This window comes from Cygnus atratus, chromosome 2 (assembly GCF_013377495.2).
Source record: "Cygnus atratus isolate AKBS03 ecotype Queensland, Australia chromosome 2, CAtr_DNAZoo_HiC_assembly, whole genome shotgun sequence".
Lineage (NCBI taxonomy): Eukaryota > Metazoa > Chordata > Aves > Anseriformes > Anatidae > Cygnus > Cygnus atratus.
The window spans coordinates 54,506,621-54,523,240 of record NC_066363.1 but is presented as its reverse complement, the minus strand read 5'-3'; the positions used below and the strand labels follow the sequence as shown (position 1 = coordinate 54,523,240).

Here is a 16,620-nt window from a genome sequence, read left to right as displayed (position 1 = left end):
ACTACTTCTCTGGGCAACCCGTTCCAATGCCTGACTGCTCTTTCTGACAAGAAATACTTTGAGTACATATTTCTTTTTTCATGTCCTTTCACCTCTTGTTCTTTTGCTAACAATGCCAAATAGGTGTAGGATTTCAAAAGAGATAAACTGCTTTCTTCTTCTCTATTTTTCCATTTTAACACACTGAAAACAGCTTGGAAATAGCCATTACACACATACCTACAAAGGAAACCATGTTCACTTCAAAGAGCTTGGCTGTAGCCTTTCTGGCCACCTTGATTTGGAATTTCAAAACTCTTTTTGAAATGAACAAGATGCATAACTGCAATACAGGAATACTGTCACATTCACGTTATTCCTACTGAAATTCCCATAGAAAACAGGCAGAAGTAAAATTGTGAAGTCCAGTTCCTACAAAAGGCCAGGAGTAATGGAGTAGACCTGAAACAGGCACTCCATGAGATCTGTCCACATTTTAAACATGTCACCACTGTTAGGCAGACTTCCAAATGCACCACATCCTGTATCTTAGTCTTTTCTGAGGTACAAAAGAGTTTCTCTCTATGACTTCAGGACTGTAGCTAAAAGATTCATATGCCAAAAGCTTTTTGACTTTGCTCACTGTCTGGATGTGAAATTAGTGTCTCCTGTTAGCGGTCTCTCACCTGTGGTGAAAACCAGGATTCAATACAACCTTTTAATGCAAAAGTATGATATTGAACCCCTGCCACAAACCGTAAGAGAAGTCTGTCCTGTTGTTTATAAATCCTAAGTAAAGGAAGACCTAAGCAAACTGTGTTTACCTCAAATGGCAAATTAGGTTTACCTTTGTTTTGAACACAGATCTCATCCTTAGGAGAAAACATAGCTGTTCCCTTGTGCATGTGTTTTAGCCACTCTTGATCTTTTGCCAAAGCTATGCAGAGACAGATGCTCTGCCTGCAATTCCACTGTTGAGTTCCATAGGTTCACATTTATCCTGCCTCTTAAATGTTTGCTTGAGGAAGGAGTATCTGGATACATCTCATGTTTTTATGGTGCATTCTCTAGCTTCTCTAGTGACTTCTCTACAGATCCATAATAAATTTCTCAATATCCATGCCAACATATCATATTTATATTGCATCTCAGGTGACTGAAAATATATCAAGCATGCAAATTACCAAAAAAAAAAAAAAAAAAGCCTATTAAGTAGCACATATGACTTCCAAACATCAGGAAAACAAGGTAATTGTACTTTTGAATGGTCTGTGATGAAGTCTTCTATATAAAGTCATTAAGACATGAGCAACATACTGTTCTGTATCTTCCAACAATGTGCTGCCTAAGCATTTATCTCTGCTTTCAATTTCCTGTACTGATGTAGCTACTTATAATACAATGCATGCGGATGGGAGGATGGGAAGGTCAAATCTGTCTATCCAATGAATCTTAGCAGCTAAAATATTTAACATCAATTCACTGCTTGCTGACAGTTACGTTTACACAAAGTAGGGGATAAGAAAGGAAGCACATGCCACAGAAACATCCTGAGCACTGCCTCCTAAAAGCACAGGATCGGGCAATTCCAAAATATCGGAAGTCAGGCAGGCGGGGCAGAAGGCCGGCTTGGCTGACCAGGGATCTTCTTCTGGAGCTTAGGCATAAAAAGAAAGTGTATGGCTACTGGAAGCAGGGTCAGGCAACATGAAAAGACTACAGGGTTGCTGTTCACGTTTGTAGGGAGAAAATTCATGCAGCCAAAGCCCAATTAGAATTGAAGCTGGCCAGGTCTGTGGGAGACAATAAGAAGGGCTTTTTTAAATACATAAACAGAAAACAGAGGACCAAACATAGGTCTGCTACTTGATGGGGATGGTCACCTCACAAACAAGGACACAGGCAAAGCAGAGACGTTTAATGCCTTCTTTGCCTCTTTCTTCAATGCCAATGGTGGGCTTCGGGACCCCAGGTGCCCAGAGCTGGAGGACCGTGATGGTGGGAATGATAAACTCCCAGCCAACCCTGAACATGTGCAGGATTTGCTGCTCCACCTGGATCCATACAAGTCCATGGGGCCGGATGGGATTCATCCTAGGGTACTCAGAGAGCTGGCTAACGTCATCGTGGGACCTCTCTCAATTATTTTTCCATGGTCTTGGGAATCTGGAGAGGTCCAGTACACTGGAAGCTGGCAAATGTTGTACCAGTTTTCAAGAAGGGCAAGAAAGAAGACCCTGGTAATTACAGGCCTGTCAGTCTCATGTCAGTGCCTGGTAAAATTATGGAGAAGATTATCCTTGAAGTTATTGAAGCGCACCTGGGGGACAACGTAGTCATTGGTCGTAGCCAACAGGGGTTCACAAGGTGTAGGTCCTGTTTGACAAATTTGATTTCCTTTTATAATAAGATTGCCCATCTAGTCAATCAAGGGAAGCCAACTGATGTAATCTTTTTGGATTTCAGTAAAGCTTTTGATACAGTTTCTCATAGGATCCTACTGGACAAAATGTCCAGCATACAGCTAGATAAAAACATCACGCGATAGGTGAACAATTGGCTGATGGGTAGGGCTCAAACAGTTGTGGTAAATGGGTCTGCATCAGGCTGGTGGCCAGTCACCAGTGGGGTCCCTGAGGGCTCCATTTTAGGGCTGGTTCTTTTCAATGTTTTCATAAACAATTTGGATGTAGGACTAGAAGGTGTTTTGAGCAAATTTGCTGATGATACTAAACTGGGATGGGTTGTTGACTCTGTTGAGGGTGGAAAGGCCTTGCAGAGAGACCTGGGCAGATCGGAGAGCTGGGCAATCACCAACTGCATGAAGTTTAACAAGAGTAAGTGCCAGGTCCTGCACCTGGGACAGGGCAACTCTGGCTGCACGTACAGACTAGGGGACAAGACGCTGGAAAGCAGCCCCACAGAGAGGGATCTGTGGGTTTTGGTTGATAGCAAGCTGAATATGAACCAGCAGTGTGCCCTGGCAGACAGTAGGGCTGCCACCCGTGGAGAGGAGACCACAGTGGTGCAGGAGGTCTGGTGGGAGCTGCTGCACATGGGGGGCCCATGCTGAAGCAGTCTGTTCCTTAAGGAGTGTGCCCCATTGTATGGACCCATTAATACGGGTCCATATTCAGTCCATGCAGTTGTTCTTCATTTCCCTTCCAACCCCTACAATTCTGTGATTCTGTGATTCAAGAACTGCAGTTTGTGGGAAGCCCACACAGGATCAGTTCAGGAAGGACTGCATCCTGTGGGAGGGGCCCCACACTAGAGCAGGAGAATAGGATGAGGAGGAAGGAGCAGCTGAGATAGTGTTATGGATTGAGGTAGAAGAGAGTGGATGGGGGTGAAATGGTGTTTTTAGTTTGCTTTTAGTTCTCACTGCTCTAGTCTGTTATTATTTGTCAATAAATTACATTAATCTCCCTATGCAAACTCTGTTTTGTCCATGATGGTAATTGGTGAGTGATCTGTCTGTCATTATCCCTACCCTTGATCCCTTTTTCATCATATTTTCTCCCTCTGTTCCTTTGAGGAGGGTGTGAGAGAGAGAGGTGTGGTAGAGTTTAGCTAGCCATTGGTGTGAAATCACCACAGTACTTGCATGAAGACTACATCCAATAAAATCACAATCACTCCCTCAGGCAAAGCATCAGGAAAGCATGCACTCTGAAGTCAGAATATGAAGGCTGCTATTGGAGGCTTTTATCTTCTGCATTTACCAGCATATTACAGGAAAAAAAATAATAATAAAGAAGTAAAAGGACAATTCAGAAGCTGGTATATTTATAAGGTGAAATTTGCAAATATGCACATCTTTTCCTGTTCATTTATCTATCACTTTACAGACTAGTGCACCTCCTGTAATACTCCAGATAATATAGTAAGCACTCAAGGCCACATCATTTTGTTCTTAAAATTCCATGTTAGGAGTCAAACTAGAAGCTTTAGAATAAAAACATTTTAACGCTAGTTTACAAATAAGTAACTCGTATCAACTATTTGTGTCTCAATCCAATTTAATGTATTAACAAGAATCTCTTTTAATCTAGTACAGCCTTCTTTCTACGGAAAAGAAAAGCGACAGTAAGGTTAAACAGACAGTGGTGGACAGCTACTTAATTCCTCATATCAGTGAGGTGACAGTAGGTACAAGCAAATGATATCTCCTTCCTCCCTTTCAAACACTCTTGCACAGTTGCCAAAGGTTTTGCCTTGGTCTCTTAACAGAATTACTCACCTTCCCCATCAGGGCTCATATTTTCATAGGAGTCCCAGCGTATCAGCGGGTCTGAGGTATTGTAATCAACTGTCACTCCATGGTCATTCTGAAGGTGTTCACATCCTAAAAAATTAACATCTGTTTGAGACAAAAATCATATCTGAAATGATATACAAACACATATGTATATGGCCTTCTGACAGAAGTTTGTTCCTGCAAATACAATACCATATTCTTAGATGTAAGAAGCAGCAACAGGGGAAGAAAGGTTATATAAACCAACTAAAAAAGCCTAATTTATGTTTCATTACAGAAGGAACAAGGACAGAATTTTATTTTGAGCTTCTTGTTTATAATGTAGCTCTGACAACTTGTATCAGCCCCTAAGCACAATGAACACAGATGACCAGCCAGCTTTACAGGAAGACACCACAGAACTCTGTGGCTGTGTCTGGAGAAGCATGTCCTATTGCAACTTGTTCTAAAGAAGTAGAGTGTTATACAGATGTTCTGAGGCTTTCAAAACAAGGATAGTTAAAATTAAAAGGACAAGAATGCTATAGTCCTAAACCTTAACATGCAGGCAGAAAAAAAGCCACATTTGTCACAAGCAGATTTAGCAACCTTGTTACCTAAATATTTACGTGTCTAATTCTCCTAGCAACTGCATCCTTTTTTAAAACCTGTATCACCAATGGTTATTTTCTAGGATATTGTGCTCAGTTTTGGGCTACCCAATACAAGAAAGACATAAATAAAGTGAAGCAAGTTCAAGGGAGGGCCACCAGGGTAGTTAGGACTGAAAGACTTGGCCTGTAAAGACAGGCTGAGGAACCAGGGCTTCTTCAGCCTGGGGGTGAGATGGTTTGGGGGTGACCTTACAGCAACCCCCACAAAAGGCTACAGAGTAGACTGAGCCAGGTGGATGCAAGGTGGGAAGATGAGAAGGAACAGACATAAATTGAACATACAGAAGTTTAGAGTTTCCTCATCTTTATGAGGAAAAATAGTTTCACTATGAGGGCTGTCAGACACTGTAACAGTCTGCCCAGAGAGGTTGTGATGCCTCCATCCTAAGAGGTTTTCAAGACTTGGCTGGACAAATGCTTTGGCAACCTGGACTGATCTCACAGACGACCTCGGATTCAGCAGGAGGATGGACTAGAGATAACCTGCAGTTATTCTATAATACTTTCAATGTGGAAAAGTCATTTGCAGAAATTGTAAACAAGTATTTCCAAAGTGAAATCTTCTTCCTAGACAATTAGGAAGACAGCAACTGAAAACTAATTTCCAATTACTTAAAACTTTACATTCTGACAACTTGGAGCCTGCTAAAAAACACAGACCTGATTTGCCCTCTAAGGGAGATTTGAAAAAATGTTGATAATTTTTCAGCCATGTAAGGTGACCTCTCTTCAAGCATTTACCATCCAGAACTGTTTAGATCAAGCTGTGAGAGGTTATTTATAAACGCATTTTTTTCTTATATGGCTTTCCAACATGCTAAGTAAGATCTTCATGTTCAGCTAGATAGAATCCAGCTTCTTATTGGCTGCTACTACAAGTTTTTAAGTGATCGAACTGGTGAAAAAAATGAAGAGGAAAACATGCAATTCACAGGACACCTAACAGGATTATGTATGAGACAGACAGTTCAGAATACTTAGTTTTCATTCAGTTTCAGGCTGAATCTATACTTTTGGGGACACCGCAAAATGAGTAAGAACAGATCCATTAACAGATTAAACTGCAATATAAAGCATGATCTTAAGTTCTTGTTGCAGGCAGTAATTACCTATGATCTTAGACATACTAAAATAGAATATATTCTGGCAGCATACAGGATATACTCTACAAGCCAACTTCAGAGCAGGCGCATCTCCAAGAAAACTGTAACTACATCTCCTTATGCTAAATTATAGACAGTCAAAACTTCACCGCTTCAATAAAAATAATCAGTTATGACAACATCCAGAAAAGGTTATGGAAATGACCACTGCTGTCACTTATACTAGGCCAAGCTACCTATACTGTACATGTATACTATGCATGTTTCATACAGACAAAAATGTTTTCTACTGGTTGTTAGCAACTGTTCTTGTATACCTTTAAAACAAAGTCAGATAACTCCTATGTGGTGTCTTCATTAAGTTCTTCACATTTAAACCAAAAACATAAATGTATGTTTACATACATAAATGTACGTAAAATATTACATATTTCAATGCTGAAGTTGAATTTCCTATCTTCTACAAGACAAATGGAACAAGAGAGAAAAAAAGTTCGATTTTTTTAATTTGTTGTTGTTGTTTTTAAGTATACATTTCAATGTGGCTTATTTTTAAGCCAAGCATTCTTTTTTCTCCTGTATACTCACCTTGAATTTTCTCTGGGGTTTCTGAAAACACTAATTCCACTTTGCCGTAATCAGGGAAACGGTCATCTGAAAACAAAGGCTAACATTTCAACAAACTATCTCCCAGGAAAGCAGTTTCAAGGCACTCATAAATCAGAATTGTCTATAGCTATTAATACACGTACTCCTGTCACTCTTCCATTCTCACCTGGAATCTACTGATTTGTTTCTAAAAAAGACAGACATTCTTTGCCCCACATGTTCTCCAGAAAAGACCAACAAAGTGTCAGTTGGAGTTTTGTTTACTTCTAAGAAAAGACAAAAACAGAAGAGGTGAACCACTCCCCCCAGTCTGTGGCTGTTAAAGGAAGACACACTCAGGAGCAAAGTAAATTTGTTCTGTATATTGGCTAAATTGCAATACTTGACCATAAAGATTTTGTATAGGCACATGTTGCAGGAAAATATGTTTGGTTTTAGTTTGTTAGTAACACAGGGTGTGGGAGTTATAATCCTGCATATAAACATAAAAATAAAACTGAAATAATCCTTTGGAAAATACAAAGAGTAACTTGAGACATTTTCAAATGGTTCTGAAAACTTTGCCTCCATTTTCGGATACCCATTCTGAAGCATAATAGAAGTGCTCCATATTCAAGCAGTCCAGGTCACAAAACCAGAATCAGACTTTATTACTTATCTTCAGCGAAAAAAAATGCCTCAACATATTTCCTGCAATCATGAATAACAGAGTCACCATTTTAAGAATGTCTGTTGTTAAAAATGCGAGAGGATGAGTTAAGGACTATGAAGCAGTATCTGTATTATTTTGACAACTTAACTCACACAAAGAGCTTTTATTCTCATTAGGGGCTTACCTGTGTTACAGTGCTATGAATTAAAATAACACAAAGTAATCTCCCTCTCCCTGAACAAAGGGATGGAAAAAAATCCTTTTGAAAATAGATTCTGAAGATTACCATCATGTGCACAGACATACACATGCACCCACACACATACAAATCCAACCAATCACAGAAGACAAGTACCTTTGTTGGCATTGTCCAAGTCCTCTTTACCAAACACCAAGCCATGTCCTTGAATAGCTCCAGTGTGAAACTGAAGGCGAAAAATCACATCACGAGTAGCTGACCGGTATTTTTTGTGATAACACTTTAGCTAGAAAGAAAGAAAGAAACATGTCAGTAAGCAATTTTTTGAAAATTGGAACAAATTTATGTGTATGCATTAAGTATCAAATAAACCAGACTGAGTGCAATTTAGTGCAGACACCACTGATGTTGTAACAAACAGGGTATGCTTTATTCAATCCTTTAAAATTATACAGTCCCAAGGCAAGATAGTTCAGGATGTATAAATATAAATAATTACTATTTTCATCACTATCAGTCACCAATCAGTAGATTATGATTCAGAATCACAACATTTGTCATTACAATGTTGGAATGCTGACTTATATCCATACTTCTTCATGGCACCCACCAAACTAACGTAAAACTAAATTACAGCACAGACATTTTAAAATAACTATAGTAAATACAGAGATTTTAGAAGCTTTCTCAGAAAGCCTATAAGCTGGTTACATTTATTCTAGGAGTTGTTTTTTTTTAAACCTACTCAGTGATGATAGGATCTTGTTTTATGTTACTGTTGGAAGTTGGCAGTAGTTTTGACACTTAGGCTAGAACAAGACAGAACTCTGAAAAAAATACATCTACTACGAATCTCAGTGGCTAAAGGTGAACATAATACAACTACTCTTCAACAGCACCCTCCTATGGATCAGTCCTATGGATATTTTACCCACCGATTCTGAGTCAAATGCTACACATGACCACTAAGAATTCTTACGGAAATACATCAAAATTTCAGTAACCTTAGTCACAAGACTGAAAGGGATCTCAGCATTTTATAATAAAGCAAATGTTACTGAAATGCATTTAAAAAAAAAAATCACCTTTTTCTAACCCAGACTGAAAAAAAAATGTGTTCTAGATAGAAGATACTGAATAACTGAGGAGCAAACAGTTATTCAAACTGAAGGGAAGTGAATACAAGATAGATGTAGGGGTTTAAGAGAGAGGATTTAGAAAATTTAGAGTAAAACATATTTATTAAATTCTTCACACTACAGGGTTTTAAAAGCCAACATAAGCTTTTGCTCTGTATCCTTCCTTACATTGATGCCTTAAATTCCAGAAATTCACCAGCGCTGACGTGGCACATACAACAACTGATACATTTCAGACAATGTAACAGATATATCTGTCAGCAATGATGTGGAAATCAACCATCAAAACACAACTGTAAAAACCATACTCAGGTTTGACTGTCAGGTGCCTTGGGGAAGCTACCAGGCCCCTCCCACCTCCTGACTGATCTGAATCTGAAACATCATGCTTTTCCTCACAAGAAAAATAAAGGTAACAGTCTCTAAAGACACATTTGACTCAATAGAGCATTCTTTTCATATTATTCTCATTGCAGAGCCATTCGTCTCTTCAGCAGCAGCCCAGGGGGCCATACTGCAGAAGAACTTAAATTTCACTCCTGCCTTCACCTCTCATTTAAGAGACTAGTCATTCACCTGAGAAGTAACTTCTTCAAAAGCTCTTATGCTATCCAAACTGTGAGAAAGAAACAGGAGGAGCAATGCATGAAGACCTGATAGGGTGAAACACTTTGAACTGTGAATGTCATCTTATAAACACTTTCTACCTAAATCCACATATACAAGGAGAATCTTTAAGTATCCAACCCACAAATATCAAAGACTAAAAAGATATATGCAAGGAGAGCAAAGAATAGAGACATATACTCCTGTATGTGCCTCTATCAGTTGGGTTACTCTTCTTAAACCATTTCCATTTTCAATGCAAAAAAAAATCCATTTTCAATGTAAAAAAAATAATATTTAAATTAATTTTAAAAGTTGAAGATTGTCTGGTTTGTCTTCCTGCTGCCAAAAAGAATAAAGCACATGCACAATGCCAGACACAAAACTGAAACACAGTGATAACAAGGTTCAGTTCCTCACTTAGACACAGATTTTCAGTGTAACCTCAGACAAGTGCCTTATTTTTCCTATCAATACTTTACAGAGAAATTGTGAAGAAAAATCTGTTTTGTGATTGTGTAGCAGTGAGCTTATACAAAGGCGAGTGGCACATAATACCTAGAGCTGTGCACAGAAAAGATGGAAAAAATGAAATGAGGTTCAGAAAGAATTCAGAACTTTTCCACAGTGACATTCAGGGACAGTCAGAATATCTAACATACCATCTTCACCTAACATGAAGTCAACCAGGCAATGTTTTCAGACAAAAACAAATTCCATTTTTAATTATAAACAGTGTAAATACCCAAACACACTTGGAATGATCATTACAAGTTTGCTGGCATTTATCAATACATTTACAGTATCAACTCTTCAAGTAAGTAGCATGAAGAGGTAATTCTATTTTGCTGATTTGTACTACTGCTTAGGATATCTTACAAGGCTAAAAATGTATGTTTATAGAAGACTCCAGTATGAAACACAAAGCCTGCAATTTTACAATAAAATGCTCTACAATTAGAGTTCATTCAAATTGCATTCACTTAATCTAAACAGAAACAGAAGTAACCAACAGTTCTAATCAGGCACCTTTATGATGATGAGGATAAGAAACAAACTGTATGTGGCTTTCAGTTTTGAGAAAGCCTTCCAGTCTGACCACTGCCTTTGGACGATTTGGATGTTTTTACTATTTCAAAAAGCACTTGAAGTTTGGTTGGAGTGATATATTCAGACATTTATGGTAAAACTGTGACCCTAAGAAAGGGTTTTGCTTTTACTGTTTTGCTGTTGCCTTCAAAGAGCTAAGAGATTCCACCTTCAGTTTTAATAGCTCCATTATACCACTGCCATGAATGAGACAAATAAAGATAGATTGATAAACCCTGATGTAGATAAAGGATGCAACAGTAAATAACACTGTATGGATCTCCTGTTTTTTAGTGTTCGTAAGGCAGTCTGCTTACTACCTTATTAGTAAAGAGCGCTGCTGACATTCCTTCAGGTCTCCCAATTTTGTATTCAACCAAATGCTGAATTTCAGTTCATATGCATATGAAATGAGTTACATAATATTTTTCTACTCTTTACATAACCAGAAGTCAGCTGCAATAGCTTCAGGTGTGCAAAAACATCTGGTTATCTGATCACTAGTTAAAAACATAACTGTATAAGCAACAGCTGATTGTACCTGAGATGTTTTTTCAGGTATTCTCTATGGCTGGAAGATTCTCTATGCAAATAATCATTAGTTTATCTAAACATGAGGATTTGGTGCTGTTTATTTCTTTCTATTTTAAAAGATAATCACCTTCAACATAGCGGTAACACTGGGCAAAGTATTTTAAATGTTGCTTTAAATGCACTAAAATGAGCAAAGCATACAAAACCTTGCCTATTGAAGGGATTTATTTCCTTTTTGTCCAACATAGCTAACAACACAGTTTCATTAGAACCATAGACATAAGTCAGTCCCTTAAACTGGCAAAATCTAAAGCCGAAAAAACAGCTAGAATGTTTAATTAGAGAATAAATAACCCCCCATTCTCCACTATGCCCAGCAACTCTACATAAAGGAGAATTATCATCATAAAGGATTAAAACTACAAGCTTGCAAAGTGAAAAATGTACAGAAGTGGGATTTAAGAGAGCCCCTGATGAGATATATCAGAACTAACGTGCTCCAAAATTTATAATCAGACTGAAAGTAACTGTTATAATTCTATTTAATTTTAATATATGAACAAAAAGAAGCTTGAAGAAATATCAGAACTTCTTTAAGGTTATATACATTCCTTCTCAACTTTACTTCAAAGCATTATCTTATTCTCATCATTCTTTATTTTGACTCTTTAAACAGTAACATTGTTTTTACACGTGGATCATACATGAGAGTTTCTGAAGATGCAAAAAGCTAAATATCTAAACAACACGTATCCTCTAGTTTATCAAGAGTTTTGGCTTTGCACAGTTGCAGGATTTACCCAGGATCTACTGGTTTTTGCTTAACCACATTTATAAAAATGCTGAAACTGTGTCAGTTCAGATAACTTTCTACTTTCTAATCCTGACCAACAGTCTTCAAGAATTCTAACTTAGGATATCCTAAAGAATATAGAACTTACATAGAACTTATGTAGAACTGTTCATGAAAAACTGGCCCCTATCATTAACAGTGTACATCTAAACTCAGGATACTGAAAGCATCATTTAGCACTCAGTATTCTTAAAAGTCTAACTTTGAATTCTGACTCCACTACCATCTGATGTCATATTCAAAAAATAATACAAACTAGTGTAATATGCTGGGAAATACCTATATGCATTACAGATGTCTGTGCAGCTTTCCAACAACTGTGGCTGTCAACAAATACTATTCACACTGTGTTATAGAATTCTCTAAACATAAGACAAGCAAGTGTGAATGTATGTATGCATGTATGTATGTATTTATTTCAAATCCATGAAGTTCAGGCAGTTAAATCTTCTGGAATTGGAGGTGGGACATCTTATAGATTTTTCTTTTCCTGAAACCACAAATGGTTTTGCTTAACTGTAGCTAATAAACATTTGTGATTAAATAGAAGTCTTTATTTAGAAAATAATACCATGCTGAATAAGATGCTGGCTTGTTCACAAGAATCACCTCCAGTAAAAGCATGGGATTAATGAAGTTGCCCTCTTTAAAAACCATTAGTTAAAAGCCCATTTTTCCTTTTAAAAAAGCTTTTGAGATACACTGAATTTGTCTTAGATTGATTTCTTTTGTGATATATTCAATTTGCATGGGCACCAACAGCCCTCTGATGAGTAACAAATATTCCTGAATCTGTAACTGTCCCAAACGTCCAGAATATACCAATTAATACCAGGATATTTAAAAAATTGTTTCTCTTCTCCATTTTTCAGTGAAACCAAAAAAAAAGATCAATGCACTAAATTGAATGGGGAGGGGAAGGAAAAAAAGTAGTAAAAGAAGGGAGGAGGAAAGTAAAAAGATCATTTGAAAAAAAAAGAAAAAGAAAAAAAGTACAAGTCTGATACCACTTACATAGAGGTCCAACATTTCTCAGTTTGAAAAATACACAATATAAAAAAAAAAAAAAAAAATCTGAAACCTACCAGCAATATATACACCAAGAATACTCTTTCTCACAATGTACCCCTCCCCTTCATTTCACTTGTTCCTCTATCCTCTTAGTTTAACAAATTGAAAGGCACATTTACTATCTTTCTTTACTTTCCCTATGCATAACTGCAAATGACAAGCAAGAGAGAAAGCAAAGAGCTTTAAAATAAAGTGCTGCAATTCAACCATAGTTATACTTTGTACACAGCAAATTACACACAGATTGCTTTCCAGATACTGCTTTTGCTCATAGAATCAAAAAGCTTTTATTTGGTTTTACACTTCTTTGAGTCCCCACATAATTTAAAATTAGTCAGGTATTTTCTTAACAGGATATAGTTTCATAATTATGGATCTTGCCCACAAAGTTGCAGGACAAGGACATTCTAACACTGAGTTACAAATACACCCCGAGGCAATGTTTATAAAGAAGATAGCACAATATATATTACTGCACTTGGTGATGCTACAAAACGGAAATGCTAAGAGTAATTGTTTTGGCTCCTTAAAACATTCTAGTCTGAGCTTTATAGGATCTTTCTTTCACATGAAAATCAAGGATGATAAATATATTAACTGAAACCTATTTTACAGCATGTCTACAACTATTTGCTCTTTTTATTTATTTTATTTATTACAAGAATGCAAAACAGAAGAGAGACTACAATCTAAACAGCATAATACTAGACTTTCATTTCGTACAATTAACTTACCATAATATCACCCTTCAAAAGCTGGGCTGGCTCTATAGCAATGCAGATTCGGCTTTGATTTTCTGGCCCTACGCTACTTAACAGGAGAGAAAAGAAAAAATAAATGGTTTAAAGAAACAAACAAGAAAATAAGATTATGTAATTCTGCAATTATAAGAATTAAAACATATTCAAGCATAAAGGAAAATGCAGAAGACTTACTATATTCCAGATGTATACAGTGGTTGCATAGCTTGGTATAACTTCAGAAAAGGCCGACAAGCTGAAAAAAAGTCAACAGAAAGGACTATTTCTGTAATTATTTTCCTTTTATCTCAGTCTTACAACTAGGAAATTTCATGCTGAAATTCCAGCCATTCCAGACTGCGCAAAATGACACACAAACTGACACAATGTTGATTGTCGAAACATCTTTCCAAACAAAACTGTCTTTTCCTTGAAAAACTGTATGATTATATTCTGTGAAATAGTTGATTTTATTCTGGTCTTTTTCTGGTCAGACTAGTTCTGACTAGGGGACGGGATTTTAAAGGATTCTGGTGAGAAAAGTTAGAAGGAACACTTTGTTCTTTTGAAGTGTCTTTTTTCTTTCCCACTTTTTCTGGAGGAAAGCAAAATGAATAAGGAAAGAAAGAAAATGGACAAAACAAAAACAAAACCCAAAACAAAAAGCATTTTCAAAATTAAACAAAATATTTATTCTACAGTTTTATTTCAAATCTAGTAAGTACTTCAAATTTCTTACTACAACTAACAATATTCTTTATTGAAAACAGACAAATTTTAGAAATATAAAAGACATGAAGCATCATAAATTTAAAATGGAGCATCATAAATTCATGTTGATGACATTTCATAAGACAGGTGCTATGTAACTCTTGGCTGAAGAAAATAAAGAGCTTTACCTTTACCATGCTGTTAAAGCTCTAGCACAGTATCTTGGTTTGAAATTTTAACTTTAAAGCCACTTATTATAGCAGGTCACCTCAGAAGCCCACCATGTCCAAATAACTATTTTACAGAAAACCCAATCTCTAAAGGAGATTTCCTCTCTAAAGAAGTTGTATTTATGATCATGTTTGTTTCCTAAAGAAGGAGGAAACTTGACTATGAAACGATCAGGTTCTCAGCTCTGCTGCAGGAACTGAGAGCACAACTATTCAGAAACTAGGCATCATCTTTTCATTTAATAGAAGAAAAAAATTATTTCACCTGTTTTCATTTTGTATTCTTAGAACATTTCTCTTCTCCTCATTCACTTACTAGGAATTTTTAGACTGATATCAAGGACTGACAGCAAACTCTACTTTAAGTTTTATGCAGGATTTTTAGAAAGGTCCAGACTGAAAAAAGGCTGTAATCCTACACATGGATATGAAAAGAGAGGTAATTTACCTCCTCCAGCATCAAAACTTGGGATACCATGGAGAATAACATAGTGCAGGAAAAGCGGGGTTGTATTCATTTTCACAGATCCAGACAGAAGGCCACTTAGAAATTGCACGTATCTAAAAAATACAAAATTTATCTGCATTAGATAAAATCAGAAATGCAACCATATTGGGGAAATACATTTTTTACACTAATATTTCTAGTCCGTGGGTACTGAATAGCATTGTGACATTACACATAACTCCAAAAGAACAATCTTCATAAAATAGCATGAAAGGATGCTTTAATTCGCCAAATTAATAAATACATGGCTGTTACACTGCTATTGTTGATGTCTTAATTTTAGTTATATGCATCACTGTAAGAAAAGGACTAGCAGCAATAGTGATGTCAATCACTTCAGTACACATTTTTATTTGCAACTGTAGGTCTGAACTGGCTTGCACAACAGCATGAAATGAGCACCACTTCATTTACAGTGAAGCACACTTCATTAAAACAAGGGCAACAAGTGCCCTCATCAGAAATCTTAGCATAAAAGCTAACATGGGCAAATAACTTCTTTATATTGAGAAGTGCAGCACCACAGCAACATGAAAATCATTGTACTGCTGCTATTTAATACCTTTTCTGATCATGAGTTCACAAGCATGTACATGTAAGTGAATATTACTGTAGTGTTTGTTAAACAAATTCCTCTTAGCTCTTTAAATAAGCAAAAATCTCCATAACTGAACACTTACTGCATGCTCCAGGTAACAACCACGCTCCTGTTAACAACCACAAATAAAGATATCCTGCTCAGCCATGACATCTTTACTACCCTGGAATGGGGGTTGTGATGGTTTAGAATAGGTTTCTTTTTATAGACAACTAGCAAGGCTCACTTTCTTTTGAAATATTAAGACTACTACTTTGCTTTTTGGGTTCCTCCTTACATCTTTCTGAAAATATTTGGTTACAACTGAAGCACAAATTTAAAATTGTCACACCTATGGGACAAAAGCCAGTGGTAAAACATCTTACCAGTGACATCTCAGTCTGAACATTTTCTCTCTACCACTACCTGTTTTTAATGATTCCAAAAATTCATCTGAATTCTTGAACCCCATTTCTTAAGGCAGTGCACTTGATATGCTTACAGGTATTTAACCTTTAAGAAGTGTGTTCAAAGATTTATCCTGAAGATTTATATCAAAATTTTAAATATGAAGGCTATGTATTTGCACTTCTTATTCAGACAAACCTCCAACGGCTTATCTGAAAGAAAGTACCCATTCTAAGTATTGTCAGAATGGATTCCAAATAGGATTTGTAGTCTATATCATGGTTGGTTTCCTTTCCACTGTTAGAGCCTCTGACTAGCAGCTAGGGAGAAGCTAAGTGGTATTTAGAGGAGTGACACACTTGATGGTCAGATTATTTTTGATTTCTTTGAGGACAAAATTTAGTGAAGAAAATTTTTCAAAATACAAATAATGGGTGTATTTTCAAACTTTATCATTTTGATAATCACCTAAATTATACCTGGTTATACATCAACTGGATTTTAACAAGGACATTGCTAATTTATTAGCCAATAATAATTTCAAAGGAAAGGGACATTAGAAGAGCGATTCAGGCCAGTAGCTTAACAACATAGGGTCAAAAGTCATTATAAAATTAGCCAGGAACATTGCAGAGCTAGTCATACCTTTCTCTGCAATAGCCTTACTACCACTGCCAGATCAGGCAAAGGTAGAAAAC

At 36.8% G+C, this 16,620-nt stretch overlaps 1 protein-coding gene across 6 annotated transcripts in view; it reads right to left on the bottom strand.

Moving 5' to 3' along the window:
• TNS3 (tensin 3) overlaps positions 1-16,620 on the bottom strand; it is a 255,871-nt gene that overhangs the window by 91,915 nt on the left and 147,336 nt on the right. For 5 of the 6 annotated variants that reach the window (XM_035549809.2, XM_035549804.2, XM_035549813.2 and 2 more), the window contains 6 exons: positions 14,878-14,990; positions 13,684-13,744; positions 13,483-13,558; positions 7,613-7,742; positions 6,585-6,650; positions 4,223-4,327 (listed from right to left, as the gene is read on the bottom strand). In XM_035549809.2, the coding sequence (XP_035405702.1) occupies positions 4,223-4,327; positions 6,585-6,650; positions 7,613-7,742; positions 13,483-13,558; positions 13,684-13,744; positions 14,878-14,990 (551 nt within the window). The remainder of the gene's footprint in view (positions 1-4,222; positions 4,328-6,584; positions 6,651-7,612; positions 7,743-13,482; positions 13,559-13,683; positions 13,745-14,877; positions 14,991-16,620) is intronic. The other variant, XM_035549805.2, reaches the window with a different exon arrangement.